General features: G+C 49.0%; 1 protein-coding gene across 1 annotated transcript; it reads left to right on the forward strand.

Moving 5' to 3' along the window:
* The first annotated feature begins 10,840 nt into the window (after positions 1-10,840).
* On the forward strand, positions 10,841-27,490 carry TMEM72 (transmembrane protein 72). Its single transcript, XM_037496258.2, has 5 exons — positions 10,841-11,080; positions 20,229-20,295; positions 21,566-21,637; positions 23,461-23,600; positions 24,934-27,490. The coding sequence occupies exons 1-5, from the start codon at positions 11,011-11,013 to the stop codon at positions 25,416-25,418; spliced, it is 834 nt and encodes a 277-aa protein (XP_037352155.1). The 5' UTR covers positions 10,841-11,010; the 3' UTR covers positions 25,419-27,490.
* Positions 27,491-27,995: the final 505 nt, after the last annotated feature.

Consider the following 27,995-nt stretch of genomic DNA (forward strand, 5'->3'; position numbering starts at 1 on the left):
GCTATAACACACCAGGAGCCGTCAGGCTTCCTGGCCTTCTCTGGCTGTAGTCTCGGCTACAAGGCACACACAGCATCCACCCCAGGATGCACTAGCTCTGATTGCAATTTTACTCTGTTGGGGTAATCGCCAACCCTCAGGGTTTCTGTCTGCAGTCGCTCCAACACTCGGCCTTCATGGCCACCCATGCGACTCACAGACCCCTGCACTCAAGAACCCACTGCACAAGCACATGGGTCGGGGATCCAAACTCTGCATTCGGCTTGGGCTCCACCCCAAGCCACATTCCCCACCATCCCCCAGGACAGTTCCTCAGCTCCTTCACCCTCGCTCAAGAATGAGCAGGGCATCACCCACAGGTGATTTTACGAGACTCACAGTTCTCAGCATACCCAGGCTGCTTAACAGCCGCTCAGGGCTTCTCAACTTATCATCAGTACCAGCTTTTGCTCTCAGTTGGCTTTTCTCCTCCACCTGGCCACTGGCATACACAGGCTGCTTTTGGCCATCTAGGCCACTGGCCACCCCAGATTCTCAAAAATAAACATAACCTGCTAAGTCCTCCGCCTTCTGGCAGGATTGTCAGTCCAAAATCATCAGTTCATCAGTCTATCAGCCATTGGCCTCTCCCTGCTTCAGCAAGCTGCCTCAGGGGTCATTGGCTGGTCCTTTCCGGTGTCGTTGGCTGGTCCTATCCGGTTTCGTGGCTGTCCTTTCGGTGTCGTTGGCTGGTCCTTTCGGGCGTCTCCTTCACGCAGGTCTCATCCTGTAGCTCGTGGACGTATCCATCTTTTATACCGCCATGGTGCCTCCAGCGTCGTCACAGGCAAAGTCTGTTCTCCTTAGTCCCTCCAGGTCTTCGGAGCTCAATACCCTTCTGCATGGATCTTGCCGACTTACCCAATTGTAAGGGCAGGACTGGATACAGTGCAGGTTTTCTGATCCCATGCAGACCGGGTAAAGGAGGAGTCAGAGTCCTCAGTAGTTTTGCAGGTTTTATTTGGGGTTCACCAGGCATATGGCAGGCAGGTGCTGGCTGGGGCTGGGGGCTGGCAGGCCTCCCAGCCCCCAGCAAGTCTTTACTCTATCTGGGCTCTCTGGCGTTCTCTGCTTCTGCTTCGGCTTCTCCTTCAGGTTCTGCTGCTGCTGGCTGGGGCTGCTAGCGTCCCCGTGACGCCGCCCTTAAAAGCACAGTTTAGCTCAGCTGAATCCCATCTACCTATGCCCCACCCTATTCCAGGTGCCGCCATCAGGCATGCATTCAGGGACAAGGATCCATCATCTATCCTGATGGCGAAGGGCAGAAAAGCCTGACATTTCTTTACCCTACAGTCCCTAAGCTGGGGGAGAGCAGGAATTCCTGCTCTGAGGTGTGACCTGGCCATGAGGAATGTTGAAAGGTGATTCTCAGGTGTATGTGCAGTAGAGTATAAGACCCGAAGTCTTAGGTGACTGTAGGATAAGTAAAGTATCAGGCTTTTCTGCCCTCCTGCCATTAGGATTAATGATGAATCCTGTGGTCCTGAATGCATGCCTGATGGCAGACACCTGGAATAGAGTGTGGGCATAGGTAGATGGGATTCACCTGGGCTGAGACTGGACTTATAAGGGCGGCATCACGGGGACACCAGCAGAGTGAAAAGAACAAGAGAGCGAGAAGAGCAAAAGGAGCAGAGATGCAAAGGCCTTGAGAGAACGCCGGAGAGCCAGAAAGAATAAAAATTATCTCGGGGCTGGGAGGCCTGCCTCCCGGCCCCCCAGCACCCCTGCCTGCTGTGTACGTAGTAAATCCAAATGAAAGTCTGCAAAAAGCCACCAGGGGCTCCAGGACTCCCTTCACCCGCCTGCTCCAGTCATAGAAACCTGCCCCGTCCCTTCCTGCAACTACAGTGACACATAAGGAAAAGGGTGAGTCTGGGTTTCTGAGGAAGGCCGAAAGAATTACCAATCCCTTGGACTTATTGCCTGGATGCTTGTTAACACCACATCCTCTGGGGTCGGAATGGCTGGCCTTGGGGCAGGGCTGGCTTCACCAGCACACAGAGAACCCTCTGCAGCTGCACTCCAGGGCTCAGGTTGGCCTGTGTTCTGCCCTAGAGCTGTCTCGGAGGCTCCCCCCTGCTGGCCTAACTTCCCGCATCCCTCTCTGCACTGAGTCCAGTTGGTTTCCCAGAAGGCCCTGCTGGAGGCTTTTCAGTTCCTCCTGATCGATTTTCTGGTTCATATTACCTAGGCAAGGCATTAGCAGCCCAATGGCTGAGGAAATCAAAGCCCCAGTCCTCTAGGGAGGCCCTAGAGTGAGTGACTGGAGGCACTGGCAGCCTAAGACGCCCTCACTGACTGAGGCAGTGCAGAGAAAGTCCCTGGTGGGCCAGCCCACAGCCAGAGTGAGGTAGGAGAGGAGAGCTGTTCCGGAGCAGGAAGTCTCAATAGAGTCACCTGCGGGGCTCCCTGAGCCCCAGTGGCTGGGCCCACCCAGAGTCTCTAATTCAGTAGACCTGGATGGAGGTCCAGAATCTGCATCTCTCACAAGTTCCCTAGATGATGCTGCTGCCAGCCCTGAGCAATCTTTAAGGACCACTGGTTAAAAGCAGGGGCTTCCCACCTTTCCCATAATTGAGGCTTTTCTTCTGACATGAGGTTTCTCTGCAAAATGAAATAAAACACCCCAATTTCTTGGCTTAGATTCCCCAGCATAATCTTCTGCGGAAGGAAGCACATGCAGAGGAAGGATGGAGGGTGAAGCAGGGAGAATAATGGCCCCCAACAGGCCATGTCCTATGCCCTGGGACCTGAAGGCACCACGCTGTGAGGAGAAAGGCAAGTATGGTTGCAGGTGGAATTGTTAATGTGCTGACCTTGAGATAAGAACATTCCCCTGAGTTATCTAATTGGGTTCAGTGCATCCAGGGGAGCCCACTTTCCCTCTGCAAGATGGAAAAAAGGGAGAGAATTGGATGTAAGAGGGACTCTATCATACCTGGTGGCTTTGAAGCTGGAGAATGGGGGCCATAGCTGGGGACAGAAAAAGGGCACCTCAGTCTTAAAGCCACAGGAGCTGAACGCTGCCAACAGCCTGAATGATCAAGGAACCAGGCCCTCCACGGGGCCCCCTGAAAGGAACACAATCCTGGCAACATCACGGGGAACAAAGTAAGCCATGTGGAGTTCAGCCCAGTGAGACCTGTGTGGGCCTCCTGACCTCCCAAACTGAGATCATTTTAAAATGATGTCATTTAAGCCACAGCATGTGAGGGATTGTTCCGCAAGAGGAAACCACTAGAGAGGGGGGTGGGAGCAGAGAATGGAACTAATGTCTATTTCAGGTGATTTAGTTATCACAACGAAGCTCACATTTCCTTAAGAACCGTATGCCTTGGCTCCCCACATATACAGCAATGGGGTTCCTGTTGCAGCCCCAGAACTCTGTGATTCTTCATCCTACTTGTTTTCATCTTGCTGTGCCCTACGGTGGTCTTCTAGTTCCAAAGTGTCCAGAGCCCCACTCTAAAGTATTCTTTTGGACCAGGTAAAGCAGGTGGGAATTATGCAGGCAGGAACTATAGGAGGGAGGATCAGAGGAGTGAGGCACCAGAGGGGAAAGGAAACAGAGGAAATGTGCTCTTGAAGTTGCTTGTAAGGCTTTTAAAGTTCAGAAATACAGGTAAGGAGTGACAAAGGACTCAGAGTGAGGGCTTCATCCCAAGGGAAGAGTGTGGATGCATCCCTACTGCCCATACAGCGTCTCCCCGAAACTTCCAGTGCTATGTTCAAGACAGCCCAGCCCATCACTACCCAGTCCCCACCCCAGCATCAAAATGGCTGGAAACTTTCCACCATGGAAAAATTAGGTGGCACTACAGTGGCAAAAGCTTATGATGCACATCACCAAGATGGTGAAGGCAACTCGCCTTCCTCCCCAGCCAAGGACAGAGCTCCCTTAAGCAAGCAAGGAGTTGCCCATCCCATGGCTTCTGCATGGACTACAACCACGGCCGGCATGGGCACCCCTGGAGCCAGGCACAAGCATGCACTTCAAAGCTGTAGATATCACTGGCTGGCATGGTCCTCTCCGTCACCAAGGCCTCACTCTCGGGGCTGGCATGCTTCCTGGAAACCACTTCTTCTAAGAAGTCTCCCTAGATGAGCTCAGACTTATTTCTTCCCCATGACACTCAATTCCTGCAACTTTTAGGGTTGTTAATTATATATAGCTTCATTCTCTTCTGTATGACCTAGCGGTAGCCCTTCTACATATAAGCACTTTTTATTGGCAGGTGAATAATTCCAGTATATTTGTAGGTTAAAAAAAATCAATAATTTAGCAGCATGTATGTTATCCTGTTGGAGTAAGATAATGTTTTTCTGTATATGCATGACAGTCTATCTAGAAGAACATTTTATATTGATACATTAACATTTGGGGGGGGAACTTCCTTAATTCTTATCTCTATTTCCTTTTCCAAAATACATGTTTATTTTTGTCAAAGAAATAAAATAACCAAGTGGAAAATATCAACAAATGTATCTTAAAGCTGCAAATAAGCAAAACAACAATAACAAAAAACTGTTGCATTTCCCCAATTATTCCCTTCAGTTTCACTCCCCAACGTGAAATATGGTCAAGTCTTCGGGCAAACTCTCCTGATATTCACCTTCACTTTTTTTTGGTAATATGAAGCCATGTTGTAATTTTTCATTGATCGGCTGTAGATTTTCTCTTTTGATTTCCCCGTCACCACCCCTCCTCCCATCTTCCCGAAACCTAGTCATTCTGAAGTCTCATTTTCCTCACTCATGGGGAAGTCTCTTGTGTTCCATCTTCTGGACTTTCTCCTTCTGTCTGTATTTCTAGAACCCCTATAGGTCAGTAGAGGATCCTTAGCCTTTTTCTTCTGTTTTCCTTTCAGTCTTTTGTTCTGATGGATTTCCCCTTCTCACTCTTCTATTGGTTTCATTTACTTTGTTTTTAATTTCAAGATTTGTGACCACTGGCTGTTTTTCCATTGTTCTCTGTCCTTGTTTTCTTTATATAACATCTCATATCTCTCTCAGGGTATAGTAATGATAAGGCTGTATTTTTTATTTTATTTTATATATTTTTACATCATTTTCATTTTTGCACAATGTATGGATTTTCACCTTGGTTATAGTCCCCATACAATTCCCACCCCCCTAAACAAAGGCTGTATTATTTTTAACTCTTCTATGTGTCCTACACTAGCTACACCTCTCTGGGTCCTCTTTTTCTTGTTGTGTTGAGCTTTCTCTGTCAAAGTAGTTCCTCAAATACCTGGTGACTCTGAGCTGCCCTCTGTGTCTGTGCTCACTTCACCTAACCTCCCCAAAGGGTCCTTCATTTCTCCTGGCCTCTGGTCTCCACTGTGTGGGGGAGGAGATGGGCCGCGTGCCCCCAGGTAGCGTGCAGCAGAGGAAGGATTGAGGATTCAATTGCTCTGTTTTCAGACTTTCAATACCCTTCATTTTAAGCCCCAAAACTGACCCTGGCTCCTTAGTTCCTGGTGTCGTTGGGTGCTGAGCCCTGCAGGGATTTGCGAGTTAAGTGCTTGCTGCTCACAGGAAAATCCATTGTAAGCCAGTAGCTCCAACCTTCTCAGTTTCTGTAAAATCTGTTGCCTCTCCTCCAGCCTCACTTGAATCCCCAGGTCTGCTCTTGTGTCCTTGGAGTGAATGCTGTAAATTCTTATGTTCTGTTTAAGTGGGAAGAACCAAGTATATATCACTAAATAGTCATTTATCTAGACACCCCTATGTTTTCAAAAATAAACCTGTTTTTATTTAGTTACAACAGAATATATATATGTAGTCAGATCAAGTTGTGGATTAGTAACTGTGTGATAGTGAATGAAGAGAATCAAATAAATAAAATGTGGATTTAGCACTTAGGGAAGTGACAGATGGCTTTGAATGACTTCTGAACAAAGTTCACTGATGGGCTTCTTTTTTTCCCTGACAGAGCAATATCTTCTGAGAATAAATTAAAACCAAAAACTCAGAATGCTCTGAGACACTACCATTAAGACCACAGACTTGGAATGGGAAGTGGTAGCTCTCCCCTACCCTCCCCCCATAATTTCATTCCCACCCTTAAACTCCAGGGTGGGGAAGGTTTTCTGGGAGAACACAGCCAGCACCCTCATGAAGGAGCCTGTGTTCTTTCTTCTGAGCCCCACGGAGATTCTGATTAATGAGGAAAGCCCTTCCTCGCAGCAAGAGTAGAGGGGAATCCTGTTCTCAGCAACTTGTTGTCTAAAATATTGTTTCCTCCATACACTGGAGTCCCCCTCCTGGGATCATTGGGGATTTTATCTCCTAAATGCTACAAACCTAGACAGGTGTTTAGTCTCACTGCGTCCCCGGAAGGACTGAAATGGTCAATTTCAAAGGTCAATTTCCAGAAATCTATGGTCATCAAAAGCACCAAATTGAGAGAATGTGGAAAACCTCTGTGACCTCACATGGTAAATCTGTCTCAACAGAGCCTGCCAGGAGACCAAGTTGCACCATGTCGGGTGAGGCTTGCTCAGGAGATCCCCATGTCAGGCTGCTGCCCGACCAGGCAACCCCTAACTCTGTCTCTCTTCTCTTTTGAGGAGTTTGTGGCTTCTCAAAATGGCTCAGACTCGTGACTCAGAGGATCTCTCTCATTATATGCAGGGAAAAAGCAACACCCCAAAGTTGTGGCCTGTCCAAGCTCTCTTTGACCTTTAAAGACCAATTGAAATTGGTGAAGGGAGGAGGGGAAAACAGTGTTTTGCATGAAAGCTTTGATCTTGACTGTAGATGAGTAGAGAAAAGAGGTGGAGGGGAAAATTGGGGACCAAGGGTCCAAATTCCCAAAGGAAATAATAGGATAGTAAGTGAAAGTCCAAGTTCCTCCACTGACAGGAAAGACAGGTGAGGGTGCGGGTGCAGCTGGGAGGAATGCAAGGGGCTTGGAGGATGCTGGTTTGAGGGTCTCTGTTTTCTTCTGCAGAGGTCAAGACTAGCCATGAGGTGACAGGGGACTCAAAAGAGGTCAAATGTTTAGACTTCCTACAGGAAGCTGTCTCCAGGGCAAATCCCCTGCTTTGAGTTATGCCCATGAGCCTCCTGGTATTTTGTGGAGACTTATTTACCCCCAACAGATGAAGATTAGCCTATGCCCACATTTCATCTTTCTTGACTTCGCAAGCTCCCCAGAGCCATCCTGGGCATCTGGAATTCTTGTGCTGCTATTAATGGTGCACAATTTATGGCCATCCCATATGGCTGGAAGTATCTGCCAAGTGTCTATTTATAACAACACACAAAAGTTCTAAACAAGGCCAAGAGGGGGTTACAGCCCAACCACAGGGCATCCCTTCATGGACCACCATGTCATTAGAAGACATGGAAGAGCTTCACCAAGCCCACCACTGCCACCTCAGATCTAGGAGCAGTGAGGAAATCAGCACCAGGCTTCCACTCAAAACCCACCTAAGTGACTTGCCCCGGGGCTACTAGCATGGTCTCTCACTGGGCGGCTTTATGAAGGCAGGCATCTGTGAAACCTTGGGCACAGCCAGCGGGGTGGGAGGGCAGTGCTGAAATCAGCTGGGCTCCTCTGTCTGGCATGAGCTTGAGCAAATGCCCAGAACCTAATGAGATTCTACTTCCTTGTCTGTAAAACACAAATAAGAGTGGGGCCATTCAGCGCAGCACCTGGAATGCAGTTAATGTTGAGCTAGTGCTGTTATCATTGTCACTGACATCGTCACTAATTTTCACAGCCCTGAAGGCAGAAATTGTTGTTACCACGTGTTTTGTATTATTATAAATTTACTAGATTCCATTTCCAGGAGACTTCCCAAGACAGGTGATTTTGATCCAGTACTTCTAACCCAGTAAGATGCCTTATAGACCTATTTTATCCATAGGGGACAATGTCCAAGGCCATGTAGCTATAAACTGTAAATCTGACCTTAACGCCCCACCCCCTTACTCCCATATTGCTTCCAGGGAAAACAGGAATCATGGATAGCTGAGCAGAAAAGGAAGCAGGCAAGGTAGGAAACCCCAGCTCTCTTCTTTTGTATTCCAGGAGGTTCTCCTGGCACGTCTTGGAGCACTTGTCTGGGTTCCTTCAGGAATCTTAACCATCTGGAATCATAAACTCTGGAGTTGGAATTGTCTTATCAGTGCTGGAGAACTTCCCACGATGCCCCCTTCTCAGTTTGCCTGTGGGCTCCAGGGAAGTTGTGAATTCCCAGAAGGGTGAATCTTATCAAAAGGGGGACAAGCTTTAGCGCTAAAAGCATTCCCCATAATGTCCACCTACTGGTGCCTTATAGACCTATTTTATAGTCAGCGGGGGTGGAGGGATGGGGAGAAAGTTTGGGCTCCTCTGGATGCAGTGGAAGTGGGAATTGTGCCTTCTCCATGTAAGATAAGCATCACACCATCTTCCAGGCCACAGGGCCCCACACTCTGCTCCCTCCACAGCTGTAATCTGAGGTGCCCTTTTTGTTGCTCAGAGTACTCTTCCACACAGTTCATGCAGTTTCCACCCCCCTCGGCTAATCACAGCTCTCTTGTCCTTCCCTCACTAGGTCCCTGCCCATTCCCTGCCTCGCACATACTCCCTGGGGCTCTCCTGGTTTCTCCAGGAAATGCCCGTTTTTTTCCTTTGGGCCCATTAGTGACTCAAGGTCAGACCTGGCTGTCTGGGAGCTTCACCACCCTCTCAGCCAACTTCTATTTTTGGTCTCTGGTCCTGGGTTCCCAGCAATCTTTTCTCTGAATTCTGAAAAGTCTAAGGAACTTGACTGCTCAGCCGGATTTCTCCCTTCCCCATGGAGCAACACAAATGACTTACAGGTGGTAAGAGGATCATAAATTCTACCACAGTGGTCTGAGCAGATTCTTCAAGGGGGGCCCTCTCTGAAGTTCCTCTTTATTTTCTTCCACCCTAAACTTAGCACCCCTCTTCCCTCCTTGGAAGGGGCAGGCCAGTGAACTGAGGCACCTTCCTGAATAGAAGAACCCCCGCAACCCCCACCCTGAGCCCAGTGTATAAGAGTTTCCTGAGAAAAAGGCCATGGCTACCACTCAGTTCAGACACTACTCACCTGTTGGGCAGAATGCTTTCAGTTATAAGGAAACCTAGCAACAAGCTTAACAATAAGGAACAGGTAAGGTTAGCAGCTCCATGAGCTCACCCGGTGCCCAGGAGTGCTCAACATCTCACAGGGAAGGCTCCCTCATCACCAGACAGCAGCCCACCCCCTCTCAAGGAAGCACTGCAGCTCTCATGTTAAAAGTGAGGGACGTGTTCCCAGATGCACAGCAGCATACGCCCCTACCAAGCTGTCTAACCAAAACGGGATCGCATGCTCATTCCTAAGCCAAAGTCGCAGGAAGGAGAGGCTGCAGGATACAGACTGAACAGACCACGCTGACAGAGGCCTGAATGGACTCCATGTCTTCTGAGGGAGCAAGAGTAAGAGACAATACAAAAGCAGCTGTGATGAGCAAGGAGGAAGCAACAGATGCTACAGGGCAGGCCAGAGCTTTCCAAGAACTCAAAGAGAACACAGTGCAGAGTGCAGGCCCCAGGAATCAGCATTTGGACAAAGGAGCAAGCAAGTATCAAGACCCGTTAGAAATTGGGCAGCCTGATGCTGATAAACACCGTTTGCCATCAAACAAAGCTAGGTAACCCAAGAAATAAATATGGCAAATCAGACATTTTTAAACTTGATCTTAGAGATGACAGGAACACAGAGGTTCTTAAACTAATTCAAAAGGGGGAAGGGGAAAAAAATGAGTCCACATAGGGTTCTATGGAATCTTGGTCCAGTTAATCACTCAAAATAATTTTTAATAGCAAAATTATCTATTCGTTATGTGAAGGTATGTGCATCCTCACCAAAGGAAAAAAGCAAAACTGACTATATCTGACTTTTCTATTATTAGGATTTGGTTTGGGGGTGGAGGTGTTTCCCCTTGTTTGCTTGGTTTTGTTGTCTATACCATACAAACAGAGGGGGGAGAGATTTCAGAAAGGAAAAAAGCAGAAATTTGATATCATTCCATCCCTTACATTCATTAGTAAATTAAGAATGAGTAAAAGCCCACTTCTGTCTAATTTTAGAGGCTGCGTTTCTCGGTCCAGATTTCAGAACATAGTTTGAAAACCATCAATTCAGCCAAACTCTCTCATTGGTTTTCTGCAAAAGTTAACTAATGCTCACAAATATCTTTATCCAAGGTCACCCAGTTAATTATTGATATAGCAACTCCCCTCCCAAAGATTCATTGTGATTTCCCACATCACCTGTCCAGGACACGGCAGGGCGCAGGGCAGGTAGGTCTGTGTGTGGCGTGGGCCTAAGCTAAGCATGTCTGGTGTCAGTCCAAATCCACCACGGACTCAAAAGCTCTCTAATCCACCTATACACAGAATAGAAGCTGGGAACTCTTTTCAAAAGTTTCTACTGGTGATTTAAAGATACATCCCTCTCTCCCCTATGCACACAAACAAGGAGCTGCACACAGTGTCACCTCAGACCCTGACTCTCCTGGACGCCATCGGCCTGAGACCCAGGTGTGACTTTGTCAGCTCTGCCCAGTACGGACAGACCTGGGCTGGCTCCTCGCCTCCCTCCTCCCAGCCAGAGATGGTTAATTGCCAGCTCCAGGCTGCCTCCAGCCCAGCCCTAATCGGCCTGATCTCAGGAAGCAGCAGCTACAGGCCAGCGGGGCTGCAGAGCAGCGGGGTATTCTTCCAAGGTAATGATTAAGCTAAGTGCCTGGTAAGGGCACGGGCCACTGAGCTAGGAAGGTGAGCTCTATTCACACCTCTACCAGGCTGTGGTGGCCAGGACTGGCTTGAGAAGGCAGCACCCCAGGGACCAGGGACCCGGAACTGGCAGCTGCATCCTCCCACTGCACACAAGCATCTCGGAGCATCTCAGGCTGGAGTTTCTGCTGCCTGCCCTGTGGGGACCTGCCTTCACCCCCGGCACCATGAAGCTGCAGGTGTTCTGGACTGGACTGGAGTACACCTGCCGGCTCCTAGGCATCACCACTGCTGCAGGTAAGACACCCCCCACCCCCACGGCAATCGCCTGGTAACCAGGCACACAGACAGGGCTGCCTGCGGGGTGGGAGCTGCCTGGATGGGCAGACACATCTGAGCGCATCTGTTCTTCACTTTTTTTCCCTGAGACCCCAAGGAACATGCTCTGCAGAGCTGCAGCATGTGCACGGGGTGAACCTGGGGCTGGGAACCAGAGGGCAGTCTGTGTTAAATCTCTGCTTAGCAACTCACTGTTCAGGTGACCCTGGGATGGCATCTGCATCCCATCTGTGAAATGAGTCAAGTGAGTCAGCCTCACCTCCTCGAGGTCTGCTGTAAGATGGAGGTGGGAACTGAAGTCTAAGGTGTTAAGGACTGGGCAAATGTGAGACTCGGAAGCCTCACTGTATAGTTAGGGGAAAAGTCAGAGATCTTCACCTGCTTTACTCAAACCACATCCCCATTTGCAGGAGAGATCATTCCCAGCACACGGGGCAGCTGAGCTACAGAGCTGGACATGGGGAGCCTCTGTTTCCCTAATGCACAGTGGGTTTGGCAGGGGGGCGGGGGGAGAAATAATTTCCACAGCTGGCTTCCTCTCTTTCCCTCAACCTGGTCACGAGGATGTTGGACTTCCCGGGAAGATTGCCAGACAGACGGTTAGAGCAGAACTGTCACAGTCACAATCCCGAGCCCCAACTGCTCCCTTTTCTAGTACAGATTCAGCCCTTAACCCTGTGGCCCCTGCATGGCTAGGACCTGTGTGGGGGAAGTTAGCCCTTAACTCTGGGACCCCTGTCCCTTGATGACAAGATACACCACAATTCATCAATTTTCCTATGACAAGAGAAAATCTTATATTTGGGTCTTGGCAAAAGGGAAATACCCACCAGTCCAAGCTCATATAGCACTGGTTCCAGCCCCAGCCCTGTCACTTACTGATGTGTGTCCATGAGAGATTTTGGAACCACACTTCTGATCTGTGCAGTGGGGATTTCTGGACCTGCTGGCTGGAGGTTCTGGGGGATTAAGGATGCATGAACTGGGCATAAGTAGGTAGAACTGAGGAAGCAAATATCTTGGGAAAGTTCCCATGACATAGTTCAGAACTCAGGGATGTCTGTGTCATCCCCAAGTTTCCAGGCCAGGCTCACAGGCAGGCTGGTTAGTGGGCTCTTCTAGAAACTAGACTCTGAATTATAACAGGAAGGACTGTTGGAGAAGCTCAAACCCCAGTGCTCCTGTTACAAGATGGAACAGCTGAGCTCAAGGAGAGGCAGTGACCTTACCCAAGGTCACATTGCAAGAGAGAGGGACATCCAGGCTAGAGCCTGGTCACTCAACTTTAGAAAAGGCCAGGACTCTGGCCAAAGCCTCCCAAAGTAGGAAACCCTATCCAGCAGACACACCAGGAAAAGTTGAGAAATGCTCTGCTGAGGGCGCTGAGTAACTGAGCTGAGAGAGCAGCTGGTAGTAACCTCCTTCAGAACTACCTTGTCACCTACTCAAAGTAATGCCCCCAATGTCCATCCAGAGGACATGAAATAATCCTAAATAGTGTTTCTGTGCCTGGGTTCTGGTCTACCACTGCTGATCTTGAGTCCTGCCCCCTCTAGGCCTGCCTCCTGTTGGGAAGCTGTTTTAAGATGTATCTCTCCTACTAGATTAGCTAAAGACAGCTTTAAAATCTGATTTATGTCAGCCGGTGAAAGGATCTGCAGCCACCCATACATACACACTCATACGTACTGCTCCCTTAACTGTTATCTCTGCAAAAGGGGCTGCTATTAATGCTGAAAATAGGCCTCCCACTTGGTCTTGATAGAATCCAGGCTAAAAATAGCCCACAAGTTGCCTTCTAATGGCCAGGATTTCCAATAATCTTGTTTGGGCTTTCTAGAGTGCCGGGAGCAAGTGGGAAGCTAGCGAAAGGGGCTTAGGTGCTCTTGGGCAAATCTCAAGTTTCTTCCAGCATCACTGAACTCCTGGCCTATTTCCAGGGTGTAAGACTTGCAAATTCCTTATTCCCTTAAGCCTCTTTTCTGTTGAAATCTCTGTTGAAAGTCCTGGGCCTCAATTACATGGGCACTGGTTGCTAGAAAGGAAAGAGAACTTCAGGCAGAGGCTACCACTTTGCAGAACCCCTGGGAGACCTAAGCTGGCCACTGGCCTCCTCTGGGAAGAGGTGCGGAGTCTCTAGGCATTTGGATAAGTGTGAGGCCCGGGGTCACCCTGACCCTCCTCTTCAGGGACCAGGCAGCTCCTGGTCCAGCAGCCTCCTCCCTGGACTCCCTTCTTCTTCGCAGACAGAATGTGACATGGAATTGTCAGGGGCAGTAAGGACACCCAGCCCCTGGAGCATCCACCAGCACACAAGGCCCAGTAGCAGTGGCTGCAGCATGCCCTGCGCAGGTGCTGGCTAGCTGAGCTTATCGCTTCCTCTCTGGCCCCTTCGCACGAAGCTATGTTAGGACATCGGCGGTCTAGCGCATTGCTGCCCTCCCCCCACACCCCTCCCCAAACCAAGAGTAGATTTAGAACATGGACAGCACAGTGCCACCCCCAAACTAAACTAAAACAGGCCATGGCATTCTGCACCCAGACAGAAATATTTCTAATGTTAGAAAGTCTCTCCCTTCGAATCAGCCTTAGCGTTTGCAGGCCATCATAAGCCAGCGGCCCCTATTTGTCTTCCACTTGGCTGACTTCCCACCTCTTTCCCATGACAGCCAAAAGCCGAGCTTAACCCCATTTTGTAAATGAGGGGACTGAGGCTCAGGGTGTTCAGGTCGCTCGGCAGTATCACAGGGCAAGTTGAGAGCAGGCCTGGTGTTGGGTCCTCAGTCTGCCCACTTACAGGGGCATGGTGCAGTGGCATGTGGGGACTGTAGCACACAGCCCCAAAGAGAAGGGCAGCAGACAGCCTACAGGAAAATGAGCTGGGATTGAGACAGAGCTGTTTTGAGCAAGCCCTGCTTGTCAGGCTAACATACTCTTTCTCACAAATCAACTACTTTGAGTCAACCTGGAATCACTTAAGGGTTTTGTTTTGTTCCAGGTTTTTGACCCATTAACCTCTTCTCTACATAAAGGACAGAGTCACATTCCTAACAGCTCTATTCCTTGCCACACTACATTCAAAACGAAGGCTTGACTTACTAATATAGACTAAGACAAAAGAAGCATTTAAACCCAGATGTTCCCATTATTTTTTAAAGAGTAGAGCAAATGCATAATTTGACCTTAACCCAATTCAAAGCCTTCAAAAAAAACATTAATGCTTCTGAAGTAACCATCCTGGGCCCTGCATGCTAATTTCCATCCTCCTTAAATGTATGTCCCGTGACCACTTCCTGACATCTAAGGAAGCATTATGCTCTCCAACAAATCTACAGGTGGATTTATTGCCTGAGCAATACCACGTTGTTTTCCAATCCTTCAAGTGGATGTTGGCTGTTCTCTTTTTTCTAGCTGATTGTTCTTATGAGTAAATGAACATCTTTGCCCCTGTTTTGCCCTCTACCGATGAAAGACAATGTGATTTGTTTCAAGTGGTTCTTTCTTTCTGCTTGCGGCCTCTTCCTTAGGTTTAGAACATGAAATCAAGACCTCCACTTTAGATTTATTTATTTGGAAGATATTTGCTAAGTTCCCACTTTGTGCAAGGTAGACATGTAGATTAGGATGGTATCATCTTGCCCTAACGTGGTCTGACTACAGAGACAAACTAGGACCCCAGTGCCAAGCACCACAGTGCAGTGTTTGAGAGGATAGATTCTGTGCCCTATTCTACTACTACCTTGGCATTTGACCTTTGGTAAGTCACCCAACCTCTTTAAATGCAGGTGCCAATTGTATCTACTCTCTAGCATTGGAGCATTCAATGAAACAAACACTAAACCAGCAAACTGCCTAGAACATAGATTCTCACTCAGTGCTGGTTAATTTTAGAGGAATATACAAAACACAGGGACTGTCCAACATGCGTAGTGGATTCTTCTCTTAGAATGGAAAGAGAAGGATGATGAAAAGAAAAGAACAAGGAAGTAGATAATCCCCAAGGATGCCAATGGTCTTATACTGAGTAGCATTTTCCTTCACATTTTGAATGTGGGTCATTAAGATCAGCCTAGAAGAACTTGGTTATTTCTACCCACAGTAGTAATCAAATCAGAAGGAAGATGTTAGCCTCATTTATTTTTTTATGGACTGATAGATTGCCCTTAGTGTTGCACAACTATCTAAAGTAGACTGCTATCAAAAAGGAATATAGTCAAATATAAATGACTGGTGCTGGGATAAAGGTTCCTCCTGGGGCTTCCTTTTGAGTCTCTCACTCCCAGCTCATTTCCTTGTCATCTGTCTGTGGCCTTTGGAGTTGTGTGCTGACAGTCCTCTGACTTCCCACTGCATCTCTGCTTTGTGAATGGGCAGATTAGAGTTTTCCCAGGACCAAGGAAAGAAATATGGCTGTGCAACATGGGTAGTGAAGACATGAGGGCAAGGCCATTGCTTGCTGGCACCCAGAAAGCTACCATAAGAAGAGGGAGTAGATTCTCTTTGCATGAAAAAGAGCATAAGAAGCAAATATTGTGGGTAAATAGCTTGATCTGAATTTAAGACATAGAATAAATTCCTCCTGTGGATCCTTATGAAAAAGGAGACAATCTTTTTGGGAAATAATCTCCCAAAAGTACCAGTGCATTCTGTAGGTCTGTCCTTCCATGTCAATGAGATCATCATCCAAAAGTGGTGTATCAGCCCAGGTGACTTCACAGGTGAACTCTACATTGGAGGAAGAAATAATGTCTATTCTACACAACCCTTCCAAAAAATCGTGAAGCAATACTTCTCAATCCAGTCTTCAAGACTAGCATTAATCCAATGCCAAAACTAGACAATACGGATGTAAATCCACATTAAAAAATTTTATGTGGACGTTCATAGCATTTGATTCAAAATAGCAAAAATTAGAAACCATCTAAGCACTGATTAATGGATGAGTTGTAAAGCAACAAAGGTATATCCATACTACTGAGCAATAGAAAATTTGAACTATCAATATATCCTACAAAATGAACAAATCTCAAAAGAAGTGTGTTTTAAAAAGTACATGCTGTATGATTCCATTTATATAAATTTCTTTAAAAAAATCAAACTAATCCCTAGAGACAGAATGTAGACCCATATTTGGTTAGGGATGACTAAGGGAGATTGGACAGTAGGATTACAAGGATAAGAGGAAACTTTGGGGCTGATAAATATTTTCATTATCTCAATTGTTTTGATGGATACTTACCAAATCACACACTTTAAATATATGCAGATTGTCGTGTATCTATTATAACAATAAAGCTGCTTTTAAAACTGCACATGTCCGTCATCTATTACCAAAATAATGCTGTGAAGCAAGAGCAAAGCCTTAGTGGCCTGTGGCAATAAGCTTTTGTTGTTCATCAGTGTGGGCAAGTAGGCAGGCAGCTCTGCTAGCATTGGCTGGGTGTGCTTACCTGCCTGGAGGCTGTTTGCTTGTCTATACTGGCATCGCCTGCTGCATGTGTCCCTAGTCGAGACATGTGCCCATTATAATGGTAGAGGTGCAAGAGAGAACCTAGTTCACAAGCCACCATCCATCTCTGCTTGCCTGATGCCTAGGAGCATCCTTTTGCCCAGAGCAAGTCACATTGTTGAGCCCAGATTCCAGGGAGGGAGACAGGCTTTTCCTGAGTGCTAGGGATTGCACAAAGAGCAAAGATGCCAAGAGGAAGCAGGATCGTTGGCATTATTGTGAATCACATGGGAACTTCTACAAGGCCAAACAAAATCAACATCTTTGCTGGTCAACTTTACTCTGTGAGAATCTAGCAGCAGATAGGTAGACTACCTTCAGGAAAGTCTCCCCAGCGAACTCATTAGAAATAATGGAGAGTTCTAGGAGCCATAACAAAATCCCTTCTAATCAAATGGCTAGAATTCTCAACTATAAATCTTAGCCTCTTATCACTGTATCTCTGAAGCCTGCCTTGTATGTGCCAGGTAAGCACAAGGTATGAACCTTGTATGTGTTTCCTGAACACAGGGAAACCTCCCTGTCATGCTTCAAATCTGCCACAACTTCTGAGTTAAGAAATCTGCAGCTATTGCATTATTACCTCAGTGGATTCTGAGCAACTGCTTTTAGCATCTCCATGTTCGTAGTAGTGGTGAAAATCTAGCTTTCACCTTTACAAGCAACTGCGAGCCCTTGAACTTATACCAACCCCAGTCATTGTGATCTTCCAGTGCATCCCTCCCTGAGACATCCTTGGAGACCTAAAGGCAAGTAGGAGACACCCATACTCAAGTGTGAAAGGGGTAGTAAGTACAACAGGATGAAGCTGTCCCAGAAGCAGTATTAGGTCTCATCTGACTCCCCAGGCTTTGAGGGCCATGGTCACCGCCCAGCTTGAAAAGCCAGTTAGTGTGGCTGGGGCTTCAGGATGCCCAGAGGGATGCTCAGAAGCATCACAAGCTCTAGTGACCTCTGTGAAGTGTTCTTGTTGCTTACTGTCTGTACCATGTGAGAGGCTGGGGTGCAAACGACTCCCACACCCCTCCTTAGAATTGGCCTAATTTGTAGAGCACTTAGTGGTTTATACACAGGCAGCCCCGTGACACAGGAATTTTATTCTCCCCACTTTTAGCAGGAGGAGGATCCCTACTTCTGACTCCATTCCCCCTGCTCTCCTCCTCCATCCTGGGCTTATAGAATCCACCCCAGTTATCTCTGGTTGATAGCTTTTGGGGGGTGACCCCACTTGCCATGGCTAGCTGGAGGCTGGGAGAAGGCACAAAATTTGAGTCTGCATTTCAGACTCATTATTTTCTCTAATCCAAGCGACAAGTCTGCACACTTTACCTTACTCTTCCCGTTGCTCAGAGGAGAAAACCCGATTCAAATAGAGTAAATACTTAGCACAGTTACCCAGGTAATGACACAGAACTGGGATTCCGCTCAATAATCTGTTTTCTCTGTTGTTACTTTGTTTTTTAACAGCAAAGCTGCCTTCAGAGCATTCCTCAAATTCCCCTTTGAAGACTGAACATTTGTCTCAGTCAAAAGGAGTCAAAATAATTCTCTGTATGCCAAATGGGGGCAAATCCGGGAAAGGGGCTGAGTTCCCAAGGCCCTCTCCTGCCATCTGCTGGTCATGTCAGTCACCACAAGCCCACCCAAATCACCACTTAGGTGAATGAATTCCCTGCAAAAATGAACCAGTGATTTCGAGCAGCTCCGGTGAGGTACAAGTTTTCAATTAGCTTGTTGAATCCTTATGACTATAATGTGCAAGAGGAATAGTATGGAAACACAAGCTCAGAGAGTTTGAGGACTCTGCTATTAACTAGTAAGTGTGAGAATGAAATGCAGGCTGTGACCTGGACATCCTAGGTTGGTTGGTTACATGCTCTGTGCCTCAGTTTCCTCTTCTGTAAAATGGGAATAACAACAGTATCTTCACACAGAACTGTTGTGATGATTGATGTCAAGTACTAAGAACAGGACTAGGAACCAAAGACAGTGAAAATCAAATAAATGGGCACAGGCTTGCACAACACACACATACACACACACATACTGGTAAACAGTGGAAACCAGGAAACTGCCCACCACCTGGAGCCAGGAGTCTCAAGTTCAGTCTGTAGGTCCTTCACTTTCTTGCATGTGTCTTTGGGAGAACTCTACAAGGTCATCTTATTTACTTCCTATAAAGTGGGGAGAATAAAATTCCTGTGTCATGGGGCTGCCTGTATAAAAACAATTAATTGCTTAAATTAGGCCAACACTGTGGATGAGTGTGGTTTGCACCCCAGCCCCTCACCTAGCACATCAAATAAGCAACAAGGAACTGAAGAGGACAGATGCCCTGGCCCTCTGCCTCTCTGGGCCTGAAGCTCAGGGACACCTCAGAACCCGCACCTTTAACCCTCGCTTCATCAATGAAGCACTCTGCTCATCCGTGAAGTCCATTAAGAACTTTCACAAACCACCACCATCCCCCGTAGAAGTGAGGGGTGGGGATGTTGTGGCCTAAGTGAGGTGCTCTACCCTACATCTCTGCAGTGGACTAAAGGCTTGGGGTACCCAGGGGTGGAGGCTGATGTAGCGTCTCTACCAGGGAAGCAGCCCCCTGAACAGCAGAGACAAAGGTCCACATACAGGCCGCCATGTGCCATGCCCAGGCCTGCACCTGACTTTCTGGGAGGGGGATGAGGTTAAGACACGATCGGCAAATACCAGACTACATCCTCCAAGCCCAGAGAAAGAGAAATAAGGGGTGCTTGGGGTAAAATCAATTAGGCCAGGAAGAAGTCTAATTAGTGAAATGACATGGTCCTAGTAGAAGGTCTGGGGACATTTCAGTGCTGTCTTGGGGTGTTATATTTCATCAGTGAGAGCGTGGGGTCAGAGCTGCAGCTGGCTAAGTGGAGTTGTGAGAATGGACCCCTGCATACCCCCCAGGGGACAACTGGGAGCCAACAGGTCTACAAAGATAGGTCCAAAAAAAGTCCACCCGGACAAACACAAGGTCAGGTGTTTGAACACACACCAACTGCCAAGAATGAGCAGAGATGAGATCAGCACAAGAAGCATCCCATGCCAGAGCAAGCCCCAGGTGCTTAATCAGAACCAGATCCAAAGCAATGGAACACGCATGTGTGATGCAGCCGCCAAGCCAGCAAGTGAACACCAGGGCCTGGCAATGGCAAACACAGCTAGGCAAGGCAGCAGAGTGGTACCCAAAGGCATGCGCTGAAGCCTAGATGCCCAGCACAAATGGGTGTGGACTGCAGGACGGTGAGGACCCTTGAAACCAGGTGGAAGGCAGCTTTGGAGAAGAAGCTATAGTGGGCTGTCTTTGGGGCCACTAGGGATGGTGTCATGACAATGTGGCCAGAGAAAATATGGGGATCTATGCTCTGGGGCTCTGCCTAAAGCCCTTCTACTTACCAGAGACCAACCCAGAAGGCTCTTTTCTCCCTTGCACCTTCCCAGCCGCTGCTCCCTGAGACATGGGAGAAGTGCCCACCTGGGCTGTCAGTCATAGGTTCCTAGAGGCCCAGGAGCCTGCTGAGGGCAGCGCTGTGACCAGGCACCTGGGCTCACCCCTCCTTCTTCCCCCCTTAGTGTTGATCGGCGTGGGGACTGAGACCTTCCTCCAGGGACAATTCAAAAGCCTGGCTTTCTATCTGCTGTGAGTATGTGAACACGTGTCCCTCCCTACTTATTTCACTCCAGCTAGCCTGATTCTACCTATAGAGACTAATCCAGAGTAGCCCCTCTCTTTCCCATATTAATACTCCATTCTATCCCAGAGGTGGGAGGAGCAGAGGGGACTTCTAGGAGATAAGGTGGTCTAGGCAGACCTTTAGTTAGACCAACCCTTAAATCAATGGACTGGCCCTTCACATAGTGATCATTATATAAATGATAGTTATTACCATTTAAAAGCTGAAGGGAAGTAGACAGACACTGAGAAACAGAGAGTAGGAGAAGGTAGAGATTGAGTAGTCACACACAGAGAGAAATGATAATAATGAAGCTTTATATAATGACCACTACCACTTTGCCTGTGCAAAGGTCCTGTGGTACTTGAAAGCTTCCTGTATAGTCAGAGATATATGGACTTTCACCTGAGGCTTTAAAAAAGGCAGGCTAAGAAATTTTAATTCTGCAGGCCAGTGAGACCCTCAAATAAAAAAGAAGCTTCCATTCACAAAGATTCTAGTACATTAAGCCTGGGACTGACCCAGGCATCTATGATTTTACATATTCCCCAGGAGAGTCTTATTGGAGGGTGCCTGGACCACACTTGGAGCAGAGGAGCCTTTGCAGCATTCTTGACTAGGAAAAATACCAGCAGGTTCAGGTGTCAGAAGGAGCCCCCAGGGCAGCTCAAGGATGACTGAGTGGAGGATTAGGAGTGGGCAAGGCAAGAACCAGGGAGTCAGAGAGATCAAGATGGGGAGTTTGGTATGGGGTTCAGGGGTCAGTGCCCAAACTCAGAAAATACAGGTGAGGCCAGAGAGAATGGGAGTGAATCTGGGGCTGTTTTAGTTACTCCTGCTGACTAGATGATCAGGTGCACAACCAGAGTGGGTGTCCCTCCTGATGACAGTGGGTCGAGGATGTGCCTGCCAGTGTCCACACCAGGGTGTCAGGGTCAAGGGAATGTCCCCTGCTGGCCTGTAGCTCCCAGCTCATGTTTCTGGGCCCTGGCCCTGACCCCCTCCATCACTACAGCCCAGTGCACCACAGGCCCAGGCATCAAGGCAGCTCCTGGTGAGTGGTGACTGGGTGACAGAATTAGGTCAGGAAATGCCTGGACACTTAGTCAGCTGAGGACACTCCGGAGGCCAAGCTGCTTTGAGAAGACAGTGAAGAAAACTTCCCCAAACTTTGCTGTGGGGAAATGAAAGGAGGGTAGGAGGGTTCTGGGCCTCCCTCACCTGTCTCCGCCATAGATTTACAGGAGCTGCCATCTCTTTGTGTGAAGGGGCCTACTTTGTGACTCAGCTGCTGACCTTCTGCTTCCAGTAAGTGATTTTCAGAGTGGTCCCTCTACCTCTCCCCCTCCCTGAGCCCCTACACTTTCAACTGCCTCCACCCGTCAAGCCATGGCAAGGACAAGGTCCTGCTCCAGAATGGACAGGTCCCCTGGCCACAGTGTAGTCAGCCTGTCCTGGACATGGGCTTGGACTGTCATCCCAGTGTTCCTCTTTTCTCTGCTCCCAACCAGGGGAGTGGACTGACACACTCTTTCAGGACTTATGCCCACCCAGAATTCCCTGCAACCAGTCACTACATCCACAGTCCAAGCATCCCCTGGAGGAGTGACGACCTTGTGAGAGATCTGGTTTGCAGTGAGTGGGGCTGGGTTTGGGGGCTGGCTCCACCTCCTGCTGGGAACACAGGCTTCCACACCCTGTGGGAGACAGAAGTGCAGACCTCGAGGAGCTTGGGAGGCCACGTGACCATGGCAGACTCACTTGCTTCCCAGCAGTGCTCAGTTCCTGAGAGTTGTCATCAGTGTGATTAAAGGCTGATCCTGGATCATGACTCTCAAAACCTGTATCACTGGGTCTCTAAGTGGTTGTCAAAAGCCAAGCCAGGCCTCAAATCCAACTATCCCGATAACATGCAAGACCACCAGCTACCTCTGTGGGCCACCATCCCTGAGTCACAGCATTTCTGCTGAGTGCACTGCCCAGGGATAATTGCAACTTCTCCAGAGCTGGGAGAAAGGAACCCTGGACCTAATGGGGCATTTTACCTGCTCTGAACTCCCTCCATTCCCAGACAGGGTCTGCACACAAAAGAATGACCAGCAGGGGGCACCAATGAGCCATGACAGTTGACCGCTGTGCTCTAGGCCAGTACATGCAAAGCAACCCCAGCAGGAGGCAGTGTGCAGGGCCCCACTTTAGATGAATTCAGAGGATAGATGAGCTAGGCCCAAAAGCAAAAATGAAAAATGATGTAAAAAAATATATAAAATGAAAAAAAAAATAAAAGCAAGCACCTTCCGAGGCCTCCCTGGTGGCGCAAGAGGTTAAGACGCAACCTATGAAGCTAGCCTCAGCCACTGCAGCACTAGTTCAATCCCACGGCCAGGGAGCAACCCACATGGCACAGCAGACCTCTCCTGACTCGCCTGCTGCTCCCCTCAGCAGTGTATTTCAGTCAATCCGCCTGTTCTGTTCCCCACTCTGTCTCCGGTGAATCCTCTCATCTCCCCCAACTCTGGCCTGTACCCCAATTCTTGTATGTATAAATAAATCTTTAAAAATAAAAAATGAAAAATAAAGCAAGCACTTTCCTTTCTCCTTTGAAACCTGAAAGTGGTGACCCTCAATAAATCTGCTCAGTATCCGGCCTCTGTAAGCCCTTGTGTAGTCCCTGCATGCCAGTTAAGTGAAAAGCCCCTCTAAGCTGTTTCCATCTTGTGCAGAGGCAAGGCATGGTGAGCAGGTTGTAGCTGGGTTCCAGCCTCTCCTGCATGTGGCCAGGCCTCTGGTGCAGCACACTATTAGGACAACAATCCAAGTCAGTTTTCTCCTGTACTGCACGCCTCTCACTCCACTGTGGGTTTCCAGAGAGCCCCAAGTCTCCTTCTCTCCTTTGCAACATCCTGAGAGTTTCTAACTTCCTCCCTCCTTGATAGGGCTGGGAGGCCTTTCAGGAAACGTTTAGACCCTATGGAGGGGTTCAATGAGGATTTTGGCCCCTGGGGGTGCTCAGCCAGAGGCCGCTGAAGAGAACATGGCCATGGCAGGAAGCAATCCCAGTCTCCAATAGTCTTGTGTGTTCTGGGGTTTTCCTGGGTTGCTTCCTGCTAACCCTAGACTCCCTCCCCCAGGTGTCAGCCAGGGTCCCTGGCCTACAGAGCACGGGAGAAGGCCCAATGGCTGGGCTGCTTCCAGAAGTTCCTGGCCTACATGCTGCTGTCCGTGGCCTGTTTCCTGCACCCCGTGCTGGTCTGGCACGTGACCATCCCAGGTAGGAGCTCCAGGAGGTAGTGAAAGCAGGTATCCCTAGCATAGGTGGGCTCTGAGCAAGAGAGGCAGGAGCCCTCTCTCATAAGCCTACTGGCTCTAGAGACCCCGCTGATACCACTGCCCTCTCTGGCCTGGAATATGGGGTGAGGAAACTCTAGGCCAGCCTTAATGCTCATCGATTGGCAGGAGCGTTCCAGGAAACTCATCCTTCATGCAGGCATCCAGAGGCTGTACATGAAAAGGTCTTCCCATCAATACCTGTGTGTGAGCTAAGCTTCCCAAAGCCATCCGAGTATACCCAACACCTACCTACACACATCCAAACTCAGCCTGGTTTGGAAGGCACCCTACGATAGGGCCCCTAAAGACCCCAGCAGCCTCATCATCCTCTCCTGCCCCACTTCTTAGACCCAGCTGGTCAGCTTGGTTTCTGTTTTCAGGAGCCAAAGCTCTAGACTCCCACCTCCTGGGTTTGATCTGTGACTTATTCTTTTAGAACTCACCATCCTCCACTCCCAAAACTATGAAAAATGTGTCCCCGCTCAGGATGCATCTAAAAGGCCAGGAAGCCCACCACCCAGGGACACAAAGTTGAAAGGTACAGCTTCCTCATTCTTCCAGCAGTTTCTGTTAACACCCCCCTCCCCATCACAGTCTCAAGGCCCTCCATGTGGCCCTCCAGGGCACTCCTGAGAGATTCAGCCACAGCCTCCTGCTCTTGGAGATCAGAACATCTCCTTGGCAGGCAGCCCAACCCCTTCTCTCCTCCTCTGGAAGAGTCAGGGTCCCAGCAGGAGATATAGACAGCAAGTCTCAGCCTGGGACACAGGGAACTCTGACCTGAAGTCAGGGTAAAGGGCCAGTAGGGGGACAATGCTGTGCTAGCCCCATAAATTTGCACTTTCCTCTGAGGTTATTAAGGGGAGACTGACATAAAGGGAGGTCTCCCCACTTCTGGAGCTGGAAGAATACCAGTTCACCAGTCAGGGGCCAGGTACCCAATGCAAAGTGCCCCTGAAGGTATCACAGGTAGAGCCCCAATAAGTCATCCTGAGAGGGAGGTTGAGTGTGGTGATGGGAGCACCAGGATCGGGTCTCAACAGGAGGGAGCCTCAGTCACAGGGTCCCCTGGGCGAGGCCTCCAGTACTAGCCCTGCTGATGTCCTCCCCCAACCAGGTGTCAGGCCCGCCCTGAGTCCTTGTGGGTATGAGAGACTATGAGGCATGAGTGTGGCACAGGCCTGCTGAGTGATCCTTAGGGACAGTGGGCTTGGATGGGCCCTGGCTTCTGTCCAGGACACATCCAGCATTCTAACTGCCCAGATCTCTTCCAGGCTCCATGCTTATCACCACGGGCCTGGCCTACTTCCTACTGAGCAAGCGGAAGAAGAACAAGGCCGCCCCTGACGCTCCGGCCCCCCCAGAGCAGTACACGGACCCCTCCGGCAGTGCCGTGAGCACCACTGGCTCTGGGGACACGGAGCAAACCTACACCTTCCACGGGGCACTCAAGGAGGGGCCCAGCTCCCTCTTTGTGCACATGAAGAGCATCCTGAAAGGGACCAAGAGGTCCAGTGCCCCCCAGCACCCAAACACCCTGACAGAGCTGACTCTGGAACCAGCTGACCTGCTGGCCAAGAAGAAGCAGGTGCACTTTGAAGACCACATGTCAGATGTGAGAATCATCCCCTCCCTCGCCGAAGGCCTGGATGATGAGGACAGCGAGCCAGAAGAGACCACCTCTGACACCACCCCCATCATCCCTGCCCCCCAGGCCCCACTCCTCCTGTCCTCTCTCACAGGCACAGGCCTCTTCTGAGCTGCTTGCTCCAGCCTGGGGTTCTGCATAGAAAGATGGGCCTGCCCAGAGTTTCCTGATGTCCACGGGTCCTCCAGAGTCTTCACAGGTCAACTCTTCAAAGGGTCTGGGCCTTTGGGGCCCTCAGGCACCATGACAGAACCTGCAGAGGCCTCGAGGGAACACAGATGAAGCTGACACCATCTCAGCCCAGAACAGGTTCCTCCCTTCTGGACGTGGAGTGGGAAAAGCCTTGTGCTGCCCCCAAAGAGCTCTTCACCCCACTTCACATAAGACTGCCTCAGCCCCAGGAGAAATCATCTTGCTCCTGGCATAGGGGCAAGCTCTCAACAAGCACTCACGGCCCACCCCAGCTCTGAAGGACCAGGAATGTGTTGGCAAGTTAAGCATCTCAAAGGCAAGCGTTGAAAACAGCCATCAAACCTCAAATGAGATTGCTCGGGATGGGAAGGGAAGCAAAACTACAAGGCCTGGGGTGGACGCAGCGCCTGAAGGTGGGCCGCATTCTCCGCGTGCTCTGGGGCTGGCACTGGGCAGCAGGCCCCACAAGCCACTCCAAAACAATGGCACTCTATGCTCCCTGCAGGGCAAACCAGGCCAGAGGGGTGAAGTTCACTGTAAAAGCATTGCTCAGCAATCCCTGCATCCCTACCACAGGGACTTCTTCAAGATTCCAAGTAGATGACATAAACTAAAAGATGCTGAAAGCCGCCAACAGGGCCGCAGCACAGGACACAGAGCCTGCTGTGTGCAGGGACCATAGAGGCTGTGCCTGGAGACATCCCGCACAGACAAGTCGCTATGCCATGCTCAAGGGCCTGGTAGCAAAATAGTTGATAAATGTGTTTGTTCAAAGTGGAAGGGAGGGAAAGATGAGGAGGGAATGTGGAGGGGGGAGAAAGGGACAGGCAGACTAGCTCTCTATTAAGAACTACACGTTGGCAGTCTACCCAGAATGAACAAGAAACATATCCCGTAGTGTAATGTCCAAGCTGTCAGACCCTGTTTAATAAGCATTTCTGTAAAATCAAGTGCTAGAGCTTTGTTTGGAATGTGTCTTGGAGGTGAGGAATGTGTCTTGTTTGGAATGTGTCTTGGAGGCACTGGGAGTTCCACGTGAAGAGATGTACATGTCATCTAAGGCATCTAGGTGTCCCGGACTTGTCATCAGTTAAGAGAAAGCACTGAACATGCACCATTAGAGGCTGGGATGGTTATCATCTGACTGAGTTAAGCAAAGTAAAACCCTCTAACACTCTCATTGCTGGGGGAGGAAACCAGGAGAAGAGCATTACATAGACCAGAGCCTGTGGTCAGTGGAATAGCGAAAAAGTGGCACCTCCTCAGAGGAAGATGAACACCATGCCTCTCCACGTGACTCTCAGCCGAGACATTCTAGGATCACATCCTGACCCGTTGCCTCCCTGCAAAGATACTGTGATGGCCTCCATCCTCGCTGAGAAGCAAGACTCCAAGGACTGACTCTGGTGTGGGCGACCTCCCTTTCTCAGCAAAAACTAGAGCAGATGTTTGATAAGTGGAACTCTAGAAGCAGGAAGAACACAAGCCTAGGGGGTCATTCAATGTGCCACTAACATGCTGGTTGACCTTTGCCAGGCCTCTTCCCTCTCTGATCTCAGGTTCCCCTGTCAGGTGGGAAAAACAGCACTTCTCTCAGGATTGGTGCAATTGCTTCTCCAAGAAGATGGGGAAAGGGCTTTTTAGATTACAAATCACCCAAGTTGATGTGAGCGCATGCTCCTATTACTGTAGGGCCTCACAGGGAGGAAGCACAAATAAGGAAACACCACCAAGACTTACCACTGGGGCAAGATCTATGCAGGTGTAAGATCTTGCTCCTTTCTGGATTCCAGATGCCAGTGCATGAGCCTGGGGAGGGAGCAACGCCACCCGCAGCTTACAGAAAGCCACAGCAGGCCCCCCCAGTCACAGGAGCTGCTCTGGAGTTCACTGGGTACATCCTCAACCCCTACCCCCACCCCGTCTCTCCTAAGGAATTTTTGTTTTTAATTTGTATATATACTTATTGACATATCACTCACATACCATTAAAAAAAAAAAAAAACCACCCATTCACAATGCTCAATCAAGTGCTTTTTAGTGTATTGAGAATCCCCAACCCCTGAAAACTACTTGTCTGGTTTATGTTTAAGAGTTTGACTTTTTCACTTACAAATGAGATCATACAGCCTTAGTCTTTCTCTTACTTCAGTACAGTGTCCTCAGAGTCCATGCTTATCACCTCAAATGGAAGGATTCCCTTCTTTCTCATGACTGAACAGCATCCATGAGTGTGTGCTCATGCACCACAGCTCTATCCATCCATCCATTGGTAGATTGTTTTTCATGTCTTCACTTGTGGAAAGTCCTGCCATGAATGTGGAAGTGCTGATATCTCCTGGCGGTCAAATTTTTATTTCCTTTGAATATATATCCGGAAATGGGATTATTGGATCATACAGAGTTCTATTTTTAATTTTTTGAGGAACCCCCGTATTGTTTTCTATCATGAGTAGCTGTAACAATTTATATTCCCACCAGCTGTGCATGGGGTCC

This window comes from Talpa occidentalis, unplaced genomic scaffold, assembly GCF_014898055.3.
Source record: "Talpa occidentalis isolate TD23 unplaced genomic scaffold, MPIMG_talOcc4v2.1 talOcc4.8, whole genome shotgun sequence".
In the NCBI taxonomy this organism is placed as follows: Eukaryota; Metazoa; Chordata; class Mammalia; order Eulipotyphla; family Talpidae; genus Talpa; species Talpa occidentalis.